Source organism: Centruroides vittatus, unplaced genomic scaffold (assembly GCF_030686945.1).
Source record: "Centruroides vittatus isolate TY-2023 unplaced genomic scaffold, ASM3068694v2 scaffold_386, whole genome shotgun sequence".
Lineage (NCBI taxonomy): Eukaryota > Metazoa > Arthropoda > Arachnida > Scorpiones > Buthidae > Centruroides > Centruroides vittatus.
Genome location: NW_027122706.1, coordinates 7,475,310 through 7,495,325, shown reverse-complemented (window position 1 = coordinate 7,495,325; position 20,016 = coordinate 7,475,310). Strand labels below are relative to the sequence as shown.

Genomic DNA, 20,016 nt, shown 5'->3' with positions numbered 1-20,016 from the left:
AATATATGCACTTTATTCTTTAAATTCTACTAGAAAAATAATTTTTTAAATGTTAATTTTAGTTTTTAAATACAAAAATAGCTAAACATTCCAGATTTAAACAAGTAGTTTTTCTTTTTTCATTCTTTGCTTCTAATTTAAGCATTTTTAAAACAAATTCTGAAGATTTAATTTTTTTAAACATGAAAAGTGTTCACATTTATTCTAAATAGTTTGAGAGAATAATGGAAGTGCAAATATGTTAGTGAAATTGTATTCACAATATGTACATTTGATACAGAAATGAAATAAACTGTTATAATGGAGATTGTTTTAATTCATTTAAAAATCATTATACATTCAGTAAGCCAATGTAAATATAATGTTAATTTTCATGTTTTTGAAACATATATTCATGTTCATCTTTATACTAATTTTTATGAATAATATAGAATTACAAACAGATTTTATAATAATGTAATTTTTTTTTCATAAATTTAAGTGAACAAAAGCCATAAATGTAATCATGATTCAGAGTTAACACAATGCTATAATCATATATCAGATCTGAATGGACATTACACAGATTTCATTGTTACTGTGTGTAATATTTCATTATTACATGAAATATTCTATATATATCAAAATCAATTTGTTTTTGAATAAAGTATTTTACATACATGCTATTAAATGAATTGGAATTGTTATATATTATCATTATATTATTTTTCATTAGAAAATATAAAACAATTTGAAATTGTTAATCTGGAATATAACTTCATAAAAGATTTCAAGAAACATTTTTAAATTTTGTATAGAAAATTATGTATAAAATAGATAAAATACCTATCATTACAAAATATTTAAAACGTATATATTCTGAATTTTGATGATAATATAAGAATGATTAATTTGTTAAAATAATGAATTATTATAATCGAAATTTTTACATTTGGGTAAAAAGTATTTACATAGTTGTTCTAAACGGTCGAGATTCATGACCCGAATTGATATTTACGAGGTATATTGATGTTTATGGAAGAGCTAGCTATAGTTTTTCATTACTGGTAAACATAATAGATGAAAAGGGCTGGCAAAGTTTATAGCTGCTAATATGAGCAATGTCGATCGAGCCTAAAATTAAAATTAAATTATTGAATGATGCAGTTATAAAAACCTGTGCGAAAATTAATGACTAACAATTTTTTAGCATAAAATATTTTAAAATATATTACTTGTTAATTTATAATAAAGACTTAAGTTTTTAGCTTACCCATAATGGGTTATTTCCTATCCAAATAAAGAAAAAATATTGTATCAATGCTTGGAAACCTATTGCTACTCCGGATATTCCAGTCAAAACATTGAAATGATGCTGCGGGAACCTGAAATTTATGTAACAATATATGAATGTACTGTACTATATACATACAGGGTTGTTCCAAACTCTGAGGACAAACTTCGGAGTGGATTCCTGGCAGGACAAAGAACAAAAATAGTTCTATTAGCTTAAGTCCGGAAATGCACTGGTGCCGAAATAGATGACACCACTATATATATCTGAAATTCTGTAATAATAATATATAATTGACACTGAATAAATAGGTTAGAAATATAATGAATTTACCTTACTCGTATATATGCCGGTTGAGCGGAGATCGACATAGATCGAGCCAACAGATAAATAAATATGGATACGTAAATTGCATTAATATTCGAAAAAAATGTACAAGTCAATAATGCTATTGTTACAATAAACGTTATTAGCAAAGCCCAAAATCCTCCCTTCTGTCTTTTTTTTCTTCTGCTAATGGCTTCTTTTACTGAAATATACGAAAATATCAAATTATTGCTAATATTTTGCTTTTCTATAACCAGTTTTTGATTTTAATTACCTGTATTAGCTTTATTCACAGCATAATCCATCATAGTGCCTACCACGGGTCCAATAATGACCATTAATATTTGTATGGAACCAAACAACTCCACCAAATAACTCACTATAAAATACCAATTTCGAATGTGTTTTTTGTCAAGTTTTTAATTAAAATAATTTAATTATTTGCTGTTAGTTACCAGTTTCATTGTTTTTCGTCACGTCACTAATCCATACATTAAAAGATCCATTATATATCATCACCACCAGACAGGCAACAGAAATAGAGTAAACGTGGATGAGATACGAGAAAGAAGTTAACGAATGAGATAATGGCAAAGATTTCATGTATTCTACCGATTTATCAATACTAATTTGACTCTGTGGATGATCATGATCTAAAAAATAAACAACATTATGCATACAAGAGCCTATTAAAACTGATAAAAAGCTCTAGTACATACCACTTTTATTATGTTTAGTATTGGTAGAGACGATCAGAGGAGTCTTTTCATCGATATGGACTATATTTTGAGTAACTTTGTTGGATTTATGCACCTCTGAATTAAATTTAATCTTAGGAAATAATAAAAATGTGGGAATTAGCATGAGTAACGATAATATACTGCAAAAGTAGAAGGAAGTGCGCCAAGAGATTCCAAATTCGTAACCTATCTGAAACATAATTTATATCAAATTAATAAAAATTTTATTGATAAAAATTAAAACAATTTTAAAATCTTACTTTAAAAAACAGAAATACGATAGACGATCCCGTGTAGGCTCCACCATACAGAGCAATTACAGTAGCTTTTGCTTTCGGAAATATATCTGCAATCTTAACAAACGAGGATTTTCAACGCTTTATCAAACGTTATCAAATTATAAATAAACGATCATTTTTATTTACTTGTAGATCTGTTAAGCGAAGTTGACCCCCTCCTAATCCTAATAAAACTACTCCGAAAAATATGAGATACGGTTTTTCTGAAAGTAAAGAATGATTTATTTTCGCTATTAAAAAATAATTTTTAAGTCTATGAATATTTTTATATAGAAGTCAATTATTATAAGATTACTCTCGATTTTTTATGATTTATTAGCAAGGAAAATTAAAATGTTATAAATTAATCGTTTTACATTACAACGTTAACAGAATTCAAATCGTTTAATTTACTTAACAACGTTTTAAATTGACATATGCGTTTCCAAACGTAACGTAGGGCAAATGTGCCCCACGTGACTCTTGTCCACCTTCGAAATTAAAATAGAATTCCAGATCTTCCATTTATGTTATGTTATAAGGGAGAACCCGACTTCATTTCGTTCGTTATCACTTATTTTGTTTAGTTACAATTATTTTTGGAAATAGAATTTTTGTTTAATTCACACTCCCGACCGTAAAACCAAAAATTCAAAAGCATCTTACCGTTCGCTGTCTGTCTCCCAGGAGAACGCCATCAACCACGTTTGGTTTTACGGAATATTGTCCTTTTAATCTTAATACTAATTTACCAACTATTCGTAAATTACAAAAAAAAAACTCGAATTTTTTGCATTTTTGCACACTGCAGTGTGCGTTTATGAACACCGAAACAGGGAAATTTAAACAAATATAAATTCGAAACAGTTCAATTTTAATGAACAAAATTTTGAATTCAGTATTATCCATCGTCCAGAATTTGAAAAGTGGAAGAAATTTTATGATATTTCTATTTAAAAAAATACTTGGAAGAAAAATTATTGTTCTCAAATAACGCTTTTTTTATATATAAGGAATTTTTATTGAGAAATTCATCTTTTCTAAATTTTGATAGAGAAATTGTACTGAGAAACTTACAACAGAAATGGTGATAAGTCTCTTTTAAAATTATTATCTTCCTGTACGATCATTAATATAATTTACAGTTTAAACACATGGAATAAACAATAAATTCAATAAAGTCCAATTTGGAAGTAGTCAATATAATTAGGCCTACAATACATTTTTGCTTTTAGTAGATTACTTAATTTTGAATATATGCCATTGATTAAACAGCAACTAACTACATTGTGTTTATCAGATAACCATCGATACCTGTACAATATTGAGGAGATACAGGTATCATTGAAACCATTACCACACTTTTAATTTTATTCGGGTTACGAATTTGATAAGAAAGTTATCGCGGTTTACCCTACCTGTAACCAGTAGAAACGATTCTGGTGTGTTAAAATATAGACTAATATATATGTAAAACAAGATAATAACATCGACTTTAAACTCTGGTTAATGATAACTGATTATTGTAAATTAGATCAATAAGCGTATAGTTTAGTTATTTAATACTCGTGCACTCGGTATCTAAACAGTTACTACTCTACTTTCATTAACAAGAACATATTCCATTTATTCTTATCATTATTATGTATATTATACGCGCTAATAAAAATATATTAATTCGTTTTGATTACCTTTATTACACAAGCCAAATAATAAAAAGCTTAATGCCAAAATGATGCTGAAAAAAAGGAAATATAATTAAAATCTATAAATATTATGTTCTTCTACGTAAGTGTAAGAGATTTTATACCTGTTTAATACCCTAGTAAACCTTAAACCCATATAATCTAATATCAATGCACCAAATAAGACAGAAGTGGACAGTATACAGGTACCTATACTAAATGCCAAATTGTACATGCTATCTTCTTCGTAGCAATTTATATAGTTTACCTTAGAAATAAAACTATAATTTTAAAATGAGCAATATTTATTAAAGTTATTAAATAAAAAATCTGAAATAATAATAATCAGTATTGATTTTTAAAAAAAAATATATATATTATCGAAGATATCAAAAACTGATAGTGTAACATTTATCTTGATAAGATTACCAGAGGAAAAAACGCACCAAAATAAGTTAATTTTTAAAAATTAATAACAACTGATAACCTGAAATTTTTATAAAAACATAAATAAGACAGTAATAAAATATTTATAATAGTCATTAACGATATATAAACTATTATGTAATTTAATCTGAGATTGCAGTCTTCGAGGCTTTACCACACATTCATATCCTACACAGATAAAACTGTGTAGGGTAAGAAAGTGTTGAGATAACCTAAAAATATTTTAAAAACGAATCCATAATAATTATTTAAAAAATTAGTTATATCAGAATTGTTTACAATAACAAATTAATATAGAAACCTCATACCTGTGTCTTCTTGGTGTGTATTTCCGCGTGCAGTGCAACAGTTACGTTAGATTCTACCGCTACAGTGATATTAGAACACAAGTGACTATAAAGGTGATCTTCTTTAAAAAGGTATACTAAGCTCGGCCAACCGTAAATGATACCGGCAAATAATAAACTTTCGGAATAACCAATAAAGAAGCATAACCACCTTTTCCAGTTTTCCATGTTTGTGGAGAGAAGACGAATTACGACTTTCTCCGATCGAGTTTACTCTCCGAATGACATCTTTGCATGTACCACGTGATTCGATACACCGTTATCGTTTATGATAAAGAAATAAAATTTATTAGATGGTATGAGATCATTGCCCACTAATCGCGTTACGATTATCGAATTTGACGCAACTCTATACATTCAGACATACCTATAAATAATCGGAAACGTTTCCGGAAAGAAATACACTTTCAGATGAATAAAATATAGTTATATTATTTATTTTAAATTCATTTTATTCGTGATAGACTTTGCAAATTTATAAGCCGTGTAAAAGTGCTTTTATCGCATTGTTTCTATGCTTTTGATAGTACTTAAAATTAGAATGTATTATCGGACTCGGAGAGACAGAAGGGACATATATTATATAGGCCTATATATTCACCCCAATATATGTTATATGCAGATCAATGCCGGTGTTATTGGAAATTGCACTTACTGTATTAATAATGATTACAAGAATATAAAATAAAGAACGTTTTGGTTTTTATGTGTATGAGAAGTACATTCTGAAATAAATAAGTTATTAATTAATTAAATGATTAATTCACGTGTAGAAAGTTTTTTCATTATATTAATGCTGAAAATATAATTTTATTACCCGAAAAAATAGCATATTTAGATTAATAACTTTCTATACAAGGAAAAAAACTGCGATTTTTTTAAAGTATAATAGTTTTTATCATAATTGTTGATGTGGAAAATTTGCCTCCAACATTATTTTATTTACATTTTTATATCTTATACCTTCATAGTAAACAATTAATAATTACAATAGTCATTACTACATTTTAAAAAGAGTGAAGAATCCATATCATGTATTAGTAACTTCAAATTTATCTTCGACCTATATAAATTTTGATTTATTAAAATTTTATTGTTTTTTTTTATTACAGTAAAGTCTATTCAGACTGAAGATTACTGTCCCAGTTAAACAGATTTCACAGCTAAAATACAAACAAACAAGAAAATCCCGGAAAAATATATTTATTTATTTAGGCTATATATAAAATACTTAGCTTAAAATCGTGATGGCATCTTTTCCGTTAGTTCAGTGTAAATTGATTTGGATTTGGGTGTCAAGTGTTTTAATTATGGCTAAATATTCACGTTTTGATAGAGGACTGATAATCTGATAATGAAAATATTACGTAAGATAATAAATAAAAAAGCGATAAACATGAAACACATTGTATATACTATTTTTTCTCTGCGTAATAAATATATCGTAACTTAATTTATTTAATTTCGACACGTTTAATATTCAAGCAACGATGAATGAAATGTAATGATATTCAATTTCGTATTTCTACATAATTTATATGTAGTTTTGATAGATTGTAACGATATAAGATGAATTTTCCTTCTAATTAGGTTAATAGATCGAATTATCTTACGTAATGGGGAATTTTTGATCCTGTGGTGTGTCTCGAAGATCCAAATTCCAATTAACACTTTTTATCTATATGCCACATTACATCATTTGTAATCATAAACCTAATTTACAATTATATGATAGGAGAAAGAACGATAGGAACTTAATTACTTTGGCAACTGGATCCGATTTTCATCAAACTATTTTAATTTAGGAAAATTCTTTGAGAAATATACAGAAATTCTTTAATACAGTTGACATGGCATGGAAACTCCCGGAATTTGATAAGTTAAATTATCTTTAACTTAATTGTTTTACATTTCCCGATAAAAAGTTTGGAGTCAGCAAAATGTTCATTTAAAATTTTCATATTTAACGAATTTTGATTAAATAAATTCCGAATTCATAATTGTATACTATACAAATACATGTAATACCATAACTATTATTCCTATAAACAAATTGAAAAGAATTATAGAAATAATTATTATAGTTTTTCTTAATATAACAAGAGAGACAATTTGGAATGATGAATTACGATGATATGATAATGGAATCCGTAACTATAATTTTGAGTTCCCTGAAAAAATTTAATCTCTTAACAATCTAAGAAAAATTAAAATCTAGTTTTTTCAATAGTTCTTTTTTTTTTTAATTTCATAAAAAAAAAACTTTATTTGATAATAAAATAAATTATATAAGCTCAGGATCTTCTGAAACCCCAAATTTCGGAATTCTACGGAGCCTGGTTTTCGTGCGGCGACCAGTACTACAGATTTACTGTCATATTACACATATACACACTCGAATATAAGAAATTTATTTATAATAAAATGTGTTACTAACTTTGGTTTTAAATATTTATAATGGTAACAATGAAGCAATTGATTGATAAATGATAAAAAAAAGAAAAATGAATAAACTTATTGAAATGATAAATAATCAAATCTAACTTACTAAGACGCTATCCTAGTAACATTCTGGATCATCTAAGAGTGATAATAAATTTAATATATAAAAAACTATTCAGAATCATCCAAAAAAGAGAGCAGTTAACGGATGATCACGATAGAAATTTGAAAGAAGTAAGCATAGAAGTGAGGGTATCAATATCAATTAACGATGTACAGAGAAATTGCTTCAATAATTTAGTATTTTAATTACGCAAGGTTAAAATAAAACCAAATCTCACGAAGTAATATAAACAAACAATATTAAAATAGGATAAGTTAAGCAATACAAGCGAATAAGTGATGAATGAAAGCAGATTGCTTCCATTAAATTCATATCTATGTAAAAGTTAAAAATAAAACAATTTCGTTTTTGGATCTTTAAGAAATGAATATTTGAATTTTACTATAAAATTTTCTATATTACATGCTCATTTATGAATGTAGAAAATGAATTTACAGAATGTAGAAAATTATGCACTGAAAACCATTAAAATTGTATAATTAATATGAAGATTTTTAATGAAATTCTGTATACTTTCTCGTTAATTACAAAACAGTATTTCATTTAAAACTAATTGTAATCTCTTTGGTTATGCCTGCGATCTCTAGCAGATGGCGTTAAGTTACAATTAACCTTAAGGCACCCCTGTACTTTTAAAACTCCCAACATGCTTTCTTTATATAAAAGTTGGCTTCATGCTAGTTTTTTCTTGACTGATAAAAAATTATTTTTATCCAGAATAATAGTGTTAAAAATGATAAGCAGTGAAAAATAAAATATAATTTTGTTTTCGATTTCTCATTAATTATCATTTTTTAATTTGAATTTTTGATGTGAGGTAATTTTATAATGGAGGGTCTTCGGAAGACCTTAAATGTAATGGAAAATACCAAAAACATCATAAAATATCCATTATTTATCATATCAGACTTATTAATTAAAATTAATCGGTGTTTATTAGTTTGTTTCGTTCTTCTTTCTCGAGTATATTGTTCATTTAATAAAAATGTTTATCTTATCAATAAATATAATCATTTCGAACACCCTCAAACTTTGATTTAGTGCTACGATTTGTTCGTCTCTGAAATTTGAACTAAATCGAGTGTGGTGTTAAAGATCCTCAACGAGAATTAAATATAATAAGGATTAAATACAAGCTGAAGATTTTCAGTCACATAATTTAGTAAAACAATGTCGTTTGCAATGCGAAATTAAGTAATGAAAAATACTGAAAGATTCTCTGTTTAAACAGTATTTATGAGAAAGATCCGTACACTAATATTCAACTGGAACTTTATGAGAATGGCACTATGTAGGAGAGCATTATATCGAGGTTTGAGCGTATTCTGTAATATATTTAATTATTAATTAAAATGTTAAAATAATTTAAACTAATCAATATTCAAAAAGATTAATGGTAGAGTTGTATGTCCCTGCCTTAAGTCATTAAAAACAATATTGAAAAAAAGTGTCAAGGCATTCTAAATGAAAACCTTTAGAAACGTGTTGTATTTTCGATGGAATTTCACATCGTCGTTTTTATTGTATAAATAAATTCACTGTTATGACTCATGTAATAAATAAACAAACAATTCAGCTATTATTGGAAATCTTAACTTATTGACAGCAAACAAACAGATTGAGACTTATAATTCCAGACATTGTCTACTATTGTAATTACAAAACTGAAATTATGATGTCGATAACAAAAAACATAACTATGGTAGATATGAAGCAATAAAAAATGTACAATTCCTAAAGAGATTATCAGCACATTAATCTTATCTTATATATGAGGAATTATTCATAATAAAACCCGTATCGCTAAAAAATTTAGAAAGCAGCTCTCCATGTGATCAAATGATTTTCAGTTTTGTTAAGACAGTTTATTAAGACAGTATTCAATATTGTTAAGACAGTATTTTGTTTTATTAAATAACTCGAGCACGGAAACAGAAACCAAATAATAACGAAAATAAAATAGCGATGATGGCACATTTATAAACTTTGCAGCACGTTTTGCAACAGATGTTGGAATAAGGAGATATCATTATTTCTAAAAGAAAAGTATTATTTAATGTGATTATTTCATAATTTTCTTTATAATATGCTGGTTTAATAGAATTGAATGTGACTCGTGAAAAACAGAAATAACTGTGACTGACCAATGTGACTGACAATACTGTAGATGAATATTATATGGAATTCCCATTGAAATCGAATTTGTTTAAAATAATTTTAATGTTGAAAATATCTTAAATCTCTTTATATATGTTACAGTAAAAACCAGTTTTTAATTAGAACGCGTTTTAACTAGTTGAAACTACTCGTAGTTTATACTAGATGTCTTTGTTAAAGCCCGTTTTGTCTAGTTAAAACTAGTTTTAACTCAAATTTATTTTTGACTAGCATTAAGTTCTAGTTATAACAAAGACATCTAGTATAAACTAGTTTCAACTAGTTAAAACGCGTCCTAACTAAAAACCGGTTGGCAGGGTTGGCTATCCTTTTGTGGCATATACCAACAACTTGGAGATTACCTTTCGGCAAAGGCATCTTCAGCATAGCTGCATTGTTTTTCAGGTTGAATTGTCTGCTATCCTCTGTACTGTCGAATGATGCAATAATTACTATCATCGACAATGCATTAACATCTATACAGACTTAGCTACCTCTGTTTTTGCATTAAACGATGACAGGAATACCCATTGCATTGTTAACAGGATAAATTGGTGCACCATTAATTCCAACAATCAGTATTCTTTGACGTGTATTACAGGCCACCAAGGGAATAATGGCAATGAGGGAGCAGATGAACTTGCTAACGAGGCAGCAGGCATGTTTTTGTGTGATTGTAGCTAAAATGCTCGGCCACTCAGCTTCATGATATCCCGGATAAATACTCACAATTACTATCTGTAGCAAAGAATGTGGAAAGGTGAGGGCACTGGAGAAATCACTCGTCTCTTTTTCCCGACAGTGGACTCGATAAGGCACCTGCAAAAAGGCAGCCTCTCTCACAAGGAAATTCAATTTATCACTGGGCATTGTTGTTTTTTCAGCTGTCTGTGCCGGTCTGATATTCAGGGCGACAGGGATTGCGTACTATGTGGGGAGGAGGATGGTTCTATTCGTTACCTTTATGAGTGCCCAATTATAGAAAAATCCCACCTGGAAATCAGGATGATGGCAAATTCCGAAGGAGTCAACTGGCCCTGCTCCGCACAGGCACTTATCAGTAATCAGGCTTTGCTTAAGAGCCTCAGAGGCTTCATCAGGAACTACTTCGTACATATTGGCAACAGGATGAAAACCAGTCACAGCTCTCTTGTCACATTACGCAAATTTTGTACATATATATGTTGCAGTCAAACCCAGTTTTTAGTTAGGACGCGTTTTAACTAGTTGAAACTAGTTTATACTGGATGTCTCTGTTCAAACCTGTTTTGACTAGTTAAAACTAGTTTTCACTCAAATTCATTTTTTATAGCAGTAAATTCTAGTTATAACAAAAGTATCTAATATAAACTAGTTTCAACTAGTTAAAACGAGTTCTAACTAAAAACTGGTTTTTACTGTAACATATATAAAAGGAGAACAGCAAACAGCAAAACTTAAATAATCAAATTTCTTTTCCAAAACCATATCGTTTGGAAAATGTTTCATCAGAATAAATATAATAAACTTAATATCGATATTGTTTTAACTTAATAAACCGAATATTTTATATATTAATAATTGGTGTCAAAAATAAAATTTCATGAACAACCGTTTTATATTTTAATTAAGAAAGATTTACATATTTTAAATTTCTTTTGTTGTATGATTTATTTAAACATATTGCAATACTTAAATAAAAATACAGAATAAATAATATATATAACACGCTATAAGATCTACTAATTATGTAAACAAGAATTATAATTTTTGAAATTTTATGAAGAAGCTTCCTATCTTTATACATCATGACGAAGATTTTGTTATCAGCCATACAATTTCAAATGAATAACTTTAATAAAATTACTTTACAATAAAAAAATTAATTCTGTTTATAAGTAAACGATTAAAATTCTTTTATTTTTAAACAAGAATCTGAATCGGTTTTTCGTTGTTATCTATAGGAGAAACTTGATGAGGCGGCAAAGATGCCTTTAGCTCTGGAGAAACCGCATACAAATCTGGATCACTCAGGAATTAAAGAAGAGATGTCGGGCTCAGTCACTCACTACTCAGCCATTGCGGGCTTAGCCGAATCCGTAATAGGTAGAAAAAAAAGGTCCACTTCTAAAGTTTTTCACAATAACTTGCTTTTGAATTAAATAACGCTTAAAATAATAATTATTTGGTAAAAAATTAAGTAGATAGTTAAACCATTTGTTAGTATGTAACAAAACAACCTGGAACAAAATCATTAACAAACAAATATAATACGATAATTATTATCTTGTTATAATCGCCAGACAAATAACAAGAATGTAAATACCTTTAAAACTTTTATCTCGATTTCATTATTTTCTCCCCAGAAATATATTTAGTTGTAATCTTTGCTCTTTAGATACAGTACTTAAAAATAAATTTATCTGATTCAGAGCGATCTAAATAATCAAGCTTCACATACTTAATAAAAATTCTTTCGTTTAAATTTTTTTTAAAATTTCATTTATATATTAATATACAATGTATCAAATATAAACAACGATATACCAAACAACAGAACGAAAATACGAACAATGGAACAAGAGAAACTAACATTCGCATTGGTAAACTTCACAAGAGAAATATTTTAAAATTTTTAAAAATTAATTTATTTATACACGTTACAATATTTTAATCATTCCATAAAATAACTCGAAAAATACGCATCCTACCAAAAACAAAAAACAAAAAATCATTGAATTAAAAATGTTAAATGTCAAAGGGACGAAAAAAAATGTAAACGAATATTAAAAATAGAGCTTCCATTTAAGAAAATGAAGTTGGCCCCATCTTTTACAGATATTAAAGCCGTCTATAAGATAGAAGCGAAAGACCCATCTTGTGGTCTTTCCCTTAAAGTCTAACATTTATAATTTCATAAATTTTTTGTACAGTACGTATTTTTCCAGCTGATTAAATTGATTGATTAATAAATTGACAATTGCAAAAATGACGAAAACACAACAAAAAAATTATTTTTACTTAAAATAAATTGCTTAAAACGACATAACGGTAACAACTGTAAATACTTCCCTGTAAATACGACTTAATTTTATAAAATATATATCATTTTCCTTAATTTATATTATCTCAATTAACTACCATTAATAAAAAAATAGCTAAAATTATTACCCTTGTCTGCAGTAAAAAAATAATAGTTATTCAATTATATAAAATAAAATTTTTTGACTCCTTGTTCTAATCCTTATATTCTCAAAAGTTTCTAAATCGATATGACTATTGCTCGAATTGTACATTGTTAAAAAATTTCCATTCGCGCGTCCAACATTAAGGTATATCATATTCTGTAATTCGTATCTGTTGAAAATTATCGAAAAACAACATTAACGCGATCTCTAACTCCGTAATTAAAATAAATCAGTAAATTAATAGAAAACCAAATCAAGAACCAACATTATTACATAAAATCTCTCCTTATTTGGCCGCATCAATGTGCATTAAACCACTCCAAATCTTAATTAATCAAATGTGAAAATAGTCTTGTCCGTGTTTTGTCATCCACTTTCCCGCCAGACCGCATTACAGCGCTCCGGCACTCCAAGTGTTGTCATCTCTAATGTGTGAATAGTCATGTCCGTGTTTTGACCCACCACTCGGTCGTGTGACCTTCGAAATCTGGTCGCTAATCACTTCTTGCCTTGTCCCCTATAAATGAGGACGTACAGTACAGTACGTTACATGTCATCTGCGTTATTTGTTTATATATACAGTGGGTGATCGGTTAACGAACAAATCGGATAACGAATACTTTCGCGAAAGATTTTTATGTTCAGACAACGAACATATGATCGGATAACGAACACCTCACAGAACAAATACAAGATGAAGCGACGTAAAATAATTAATACCGATTGGTCTTCCCTTGTCTTCGGGCAACAATTCGAAACTTTTCGGAGTGTGGGAGACGTCGATATCGATGCTCAACCCGGTATATACTGATCGGATAGTATTCTCCGACTTTGAAACTCTCCCTTGTAATTCCAGCGTTTTATTTTTCTAACAAAAACAATATTTTTATAGTATTCACGAGACTGTTGGGCAGGCACTTGTTAAGTTTTGCGTGGGTTTTTCTTTTTGAAAGGTGAGAGATTATAATAGCAAAGGTAAAGAGTGGGCAGAAGATGCCTAATGTTGCTGGGCAGTATGGCTTGAACAGGTCTACAGTAGGGCGCAGTTTAATCTTATTTAAGAAAAATACAGTATAATCAAGAAGACTCAAGCAGCTAAAGGAATAACAAAAATCACATCTGAGAAATAAAGAACATTGAAGAGCTCATAATGGAACCTGAAACGGATCTGACGACAGAAGAACGCCAAGAACTTGAATGAAGAACACCAAGAAACTCGGCGAGATATTTTTTTTTTTTTTTTTCTGAAAAAGAGGATTAATGCCGATATCTCTATTAAACATAGTTCTGACATCCTCCTACTTTTTCAAAAGTAGGATGTCAGAACAACGGTCTTAGAATGGCATCCAAACCAAGTTGAGACTTGGGACTTTCCAGTGGTGATATTCGAAATAGTTAACAAAGGGTTCGCTAGCAGAAAATTTTTTCTCTGATAATCACCGACAAACGAAATGGAAGTTTGGCTAGAAATAAATACAATACCTTTTCTTGCGATATATCTAATAATCAGTGGCGTATTTGGAACGTAAGGGGCTCTGGGCAAGGCCGTCTAGATGATACAGGCCATAATACTAGTTGAGTGACGTCATATGCTGGGGCCGTATTAGTTTATTACGTACTCCATTTACATTTTATTCTAGAGGTATATCTCTTAATAGACCATATGTTATTGTAATTGTATATAAATTGTTCAACTCAATAATTTAACATTTTATCAATCATAATTATTTAAATAGGTGTTTAAAAAATTATAAAAAATTATCAATTCGTGCTTATATGTTAAATTTTATTAAACGTTTAAACTAAATAAATAAAACAATTTTAGTTACAGAATATTTTACATGTTTATTATTTACAAAGCTGTTTATAATCAATATTAACGTTACTTTTTAAATGTCATTAACTTTCTAACCGGTTTCCTTTCTTTTAATTTATCATTTCTAATTTTGCAATAATTATTTATTAATATGTTGGACATTATTTCGACACAACATTTCATCAATTAAATCCTATCTTTCTTACAACTGCAAATATTATTTTGAAAATAAAATACGTTATTTTCAACTAATTTATTCATTACTAAACTTACTAAAGCTTTTTTTCCATTTTTTAGTGCCAAAAATTCACATTCATAATCATTCAGAATAGTCTGAAATATCTGAAAGGTATTTATGCATATTACAACAACAAATTCTTGTGGCCATTTAAGACCACCTCTGTCAATTATCTTCAGATATTTTGCCAAATCATCATCTGTGCATTCATATTCTAGTGGAGAATCACATGCTAGTAATGATTTACATTGTTCACAAGAAGTTTTCTTAATTACTGAATATGCAACATATCCTGCAGTGTAAATAAGAACTGACATGTTCTGTTCTGTGATAATAATATCATCAGATGTTTACATTATTCCTTCAAATGCTTCTTCAACATCAAAATCACATTTATCATCTAGACGGCCTTGCTCTGGGCCAAGACCAGGTAACAATAGTATATTAGTGCTGTCGACCTTTTTTCTTTTTTAGAGAAATTTTTCACTCCGAATGGTACTGCTGATAATAGACAGATGTCATCATCTCTCGAAATACAATATCCTTTTTATTTCGCTGTCCATAGCCCGACACGTGTTCCACAGCCATCTTGTATTATCTCGCGCACGTTAGATTGTGGGATCTCTCTTATGACTGGATCTAGTTTCAAGAACTCTCTTGAATCGATCGCGATTAAACCTCGTTTCGGTCGAGATTGAAACGGTCGAGAGAGATCGCATCAAGACATAGTCCCCGACCTTGCTCACAATCTAGATTGAAATGCTCGGTGCGAACGGGATATAAGGCTCTAGTTTAGTAGTATTACAGAGTATAATACGTATATTTTAATATAATTAAAAAAAACAAAACCACTGAGAAACGTTCCGTGTGTTTAACAAGGTTCGGAAAACTGAAAATTTTAACGGGTTCGGCCGAACCTGTGCGAATCCGCTGAATAACACCACTGGGAATTTCTACAAGTACAATGCTATTAATTACTTCTGAAAAATCCTGAAGAAGAGAGAAAAGCAATCGACATTAGGCAGACTCTTTAACCCCCACAAACGGAAAAACATGACTAATAAAAATGCAAGACTGTGTATACATGTATTTTTATTAGTCATGTAAGAAAGTATATATTTTTTGAGGTCTCCAGAACAAATTAATTAAATTCCCATTAAAACCTATGGTAAATCGATAATCGGTTAATGAACAATTCGGATAGCAACAAAATCTTGGAACGGATTATGTTCGTTAACCGATCACCCATTGTATTATATTTTTTAATATGTAATTGTTTCTTATGTGTCCAATAAAACCTGTTCACTAACGATTCTGCAAGAAATCTTTTGACTGTGTATTAGAAAACTTACCAATAAATACATTAGTCCTATTGTATACATTGCATTAGTTATATTGTATTACTGTCTTGTCCATATTCTAAACAGAATTTCTATAGTATCACAATTTTGGACTTAAAGTTATAAAAAAAAAAGGGAAGGTAATGGATTTTTTTGTCCTATTTAACAGTACAATATTTATAAATAAAGTAAACTATTCATATGGCATATTTTGTAATATCTACATAAATAATCATCGTTTGTTTACACTTCCAGTTTAAAACATTAAAACATTTTAAAACTCTAAAACATTTTAAAATAAATATTGGAAATCTGATTCCAAAATTGATAATTATTGAAGTGAACTCACTCAGCAGTATGTAAATCAGAAAAAACCAAACACCTTAAGTTGCTGAGAAAAATTTAATAAAAAACGTAACAAACGTTCTCAGCCAAACCTGTTGACCATCATCAGGTTAAACATATTCGAATGCAAACAAAATGAAACAAAAATTTAAATACAAATAAAATAACGAATGAAATATACATATACATGTATAAAAAACACAATAAAATAAATTATAAATAACAAAATATGTATATAAATACATGTATATGTTAAATAAATAAATATTAAGACACTATATAATAATATATTATTTGAAATTCGAAGAAATGCAAGATATGCAAAGATAACAAATTCAAGGCATTAAATTAAGAGCTCTCTAATCTTCTAATTAAGTATTTCTGGGCTGAAGGCAACCCTTCAGCATCCCTAGCATTAATGCAGGTATCATGCAATCTGCTCTTAAATATTTCAATTTTTTGGCGCTAATCGCTAACGTCGGTGAATGTACAGGTTTAATAATACTTGCTTCGTCCCATTTGACTACTGAGCCCTCAACCTGCGCCATCTGCGATAGAATTGTGGCGTTAGATCTTTTGCTGATATTGTACTTGTGTTCTCTCAATCTAACTCATAAGTTTCTATCAGTGACACCAATGTAATTTTTATTAATGCCTAGTTCCTGGTTTTCATACGGAATTTTGAGACATTGACATTGAATTCAAGGAAGGACATTTGGTCACTAAGGTGTACGTAAAACCGACGCATAGCCCTCTGTACATTCCGTCCCACTCGAATGATCCTTACCAATGGCTGCCTTCCGTGCCCTCGTTCAATGGGCTTTTCTCTGTTGCAGTAGTGTGGTGGATAGGCAAAAAGAAATCTACAGGATATCACGTATCGCTAGAACTCTAGGGTACAGAGCGGATATGATAACAGCACTAATCAAACACTACAAGATAAACAAAACAAAGGCTCAGAGAGGGGATTTCGGCAAAGTCACAAAGTTCACGTATGACAGAAAGAAAAAAGCTATCATGAAGGAAATCTCAGCCCGCAAAAGGTCAAAATTAGTTTTCAAGAGAGCTCCCAACCTGTACAAATTATTAAGGAACGACAAAGACAACATTGATAAAGAAAGAAGAGCTGGAGTATACAAAAAAAATAAATTAAACTTTCTCGGCAAAGATAAGGTGTTAGATTTTGTTTATTTAATGCAACTTAAGGTGTTTGGTTTTTTCTGGTCGATAATTATATCAAAAATAAAATTAATTTATCATGAGAATGTTTATAATTTCTCAATAACTATATAATATGTAGGCTAATTATATTTTATATATAAAGTTACTATTAAGAAAACAAATTCATTATTTTGAGTAAAAAAATTATCTGATTATTATCTAAAAAGTAAATATTGTACTCAATATTACACACAACCGTTTAAGATTCTATTTATCATTATTGTTTTGTTGTTATCTATTCGGTTAAGTTAAAAATAATAATAAAAAACTCCTTAATACGGAAACATTTTTCAGATTACACTTGTTTTTTGTTTTCAAATTACACTTTATACTCTATAGAAATCTCAAAAATATTTATTTAAAAAAATTGATAATTTAATCTTAAAAATATAGATTTATTAAACAACAGACTTTTATATTGACATATTTATTTATTTATTTGTTTAATTTTTGTTCTTTCTCGTGGTCACTCAGAGAGTTTTTTTAGAAATTTTTCGGGGCTGGTCTGTCGTCGTCCCTCACCACACGGCCGTCTCATTGTTGGTCTTGATAAAAGGTCTTCTTCTTGCCCACAGAGGGGAAAGACTTATAATATTATGAACGAGCAATTATTTATTGTGACATCGTCACAATATCGGACTGCAATGTTTAATCATATTCGTTATTTAATTAAAATATATGCTTTCCAACTCAAATTAGTACTGTAGTGGCTTTCCTCTGTACATCATACTTTTCTTTTAACAATAGACTCGTGGCGGTCATCTATCTAACCGTTCTAGAGAAAATTTTTGATTGAAATAACGTAAAGTTCGGAAAAAGTTAATCGGGACCGTCTCCTAAGGGGTCGTTCATAAATTACGTAAGGGCGATTTCGGCCATTCTAGACCCCCACCCACCCCTGTGTAAGAAACCGTAATATTTTCTTTGATTCCCCCTCCCCTTACCTATCTTACGTAATATTTAGGCATGATTTAAAAAAAAAGATTTTAACAAAAAAATTTTTTTATGAAACCCTAAAAATCTTAGGTCCAAAATATATAATTATATAATTAGTTAATTAATATGTACTATTATTTATAAAGACTTTATGTGAACAAATTTAAAAATATAAAAATTTAATGAATTCGAATGAACAATTTATTTTAAGAACTTTATTTTTTAATTAACAGCAATCTTTTCGTTATTATTATCATTAATCAACGTCATAATATTCGTTTTTATATTAATTTTAATTTTTACAAAACGACGCAAAAAACTTTGACAGATTGACTAGCTACTACACATGTAAACAGAAACGTCATACAAAACAAAACAAAAGAGAGAAACCACCACACTGCCTTTCTTCCATGATAAAAAATGCGTAGAGCATAAGTCTGCTAGCGTTATTATTCTATCACGTCGCACGAGATGGCATTGGTACAACGAGCGTTCTTAACAGAAACCGCCAAATTGAAACCAAATTCAAAACTATACCACTCAACGAGATCAAATAATAAAAATAAGAATATTACGTAAGACGAGATCTATTACCCCCTACCCCTGAGTAAGAAATCGTAAGAAATTTTTGACCCCCACCCATCCCAATATACCTTACGTAATTTATGGACGGTCCCTAAGCTTTTCATATCTGGTCTCGGATTTCATCTATCTAATTCCATTCTCGAGATTAAGGAATGACAAACGGACGACAGTGGGAATTTATAGATCTACAATTTTTTTTCAAATTGCAGCCCAATAATTTATCATATTCTTATTTACACAATCTGAACTAATCTTTAGAATTTCAGAACTCTGGAATAATCCAATACCACAAAATAATATGTTTGTTCATCTAAAAATGTTCCTCTGTAACCTATTTTCTACTTTATAAATAACTTATATTCTTATTTACATGTCTTCTATTAACTAACCGTTAGTGTTCCAATATTTTTAATCCTGGAATAATTCAATGTTTTTTATTATACTATTAACTTAAATCACATTATTCGATTTAAAATTATTTGGCAACCAGTGGCGTAACTATTGACAGAAATTTTAGTTCCTTAAGCAAAATACAGTAAAGGACCACC

General features: G+C 29.1%; 1 protein-coding gene and 1 long non-coding RNA gene across 3 annotated transcripts in view; both read right to left on the bottom strand.

Annotated features, from left to right (window-relative positions):
- Nucleotides 1-20,016, bottom strand: part of LOC136988848 (uncharacterized) — a 56,506-nt gene that overhangs the window by 33,830 nt on the left and 2,660 nt on the right. The gene's annotated exons all lie outside the window — the stretch shown is intronic.
- On the bottom strand, nt 887-5,470 carry LOC136988875 (large neutral amino acids transporter small subunit 4-like). Of its 2 annotated transcripts, XM_067286871.1 has the most exons (11): nt 5,059-5,470; nt 4,429-4,571; nt 4,310-4,356; nt 2,766-2,842; nt 2,601-2,693; nt 2,323-2,530; nt 2,056-2,253; nt 1,875-1,979; nt 1,607-1,802; nt 1,253-1,364; nt 887-1,113 (listed from the first exon to the last, which is right to left on the bottom strand). In XM_067286871.1, the coding sequence occupies exons 1-11, from the start codon at nt 5,263-5,265 to the stop codon at nt 1,024-1,026; spliced, it is 1,476 nt and encodes a 491-aa protein (XP_067142972.1). In that variant the 5' UTR covers nt 5,266-5,470; the 3' UTR covers nt 887-1,023. The 2 variants fall into 2 exon arrangements, 1 of the variants encoding a protein (XP_067142972.1); XR_010882827.1 differs by lacking the exon at nt 887-1,113 and having other exon boundaries at nt 1,273-1,364; nt 1,440-1,802.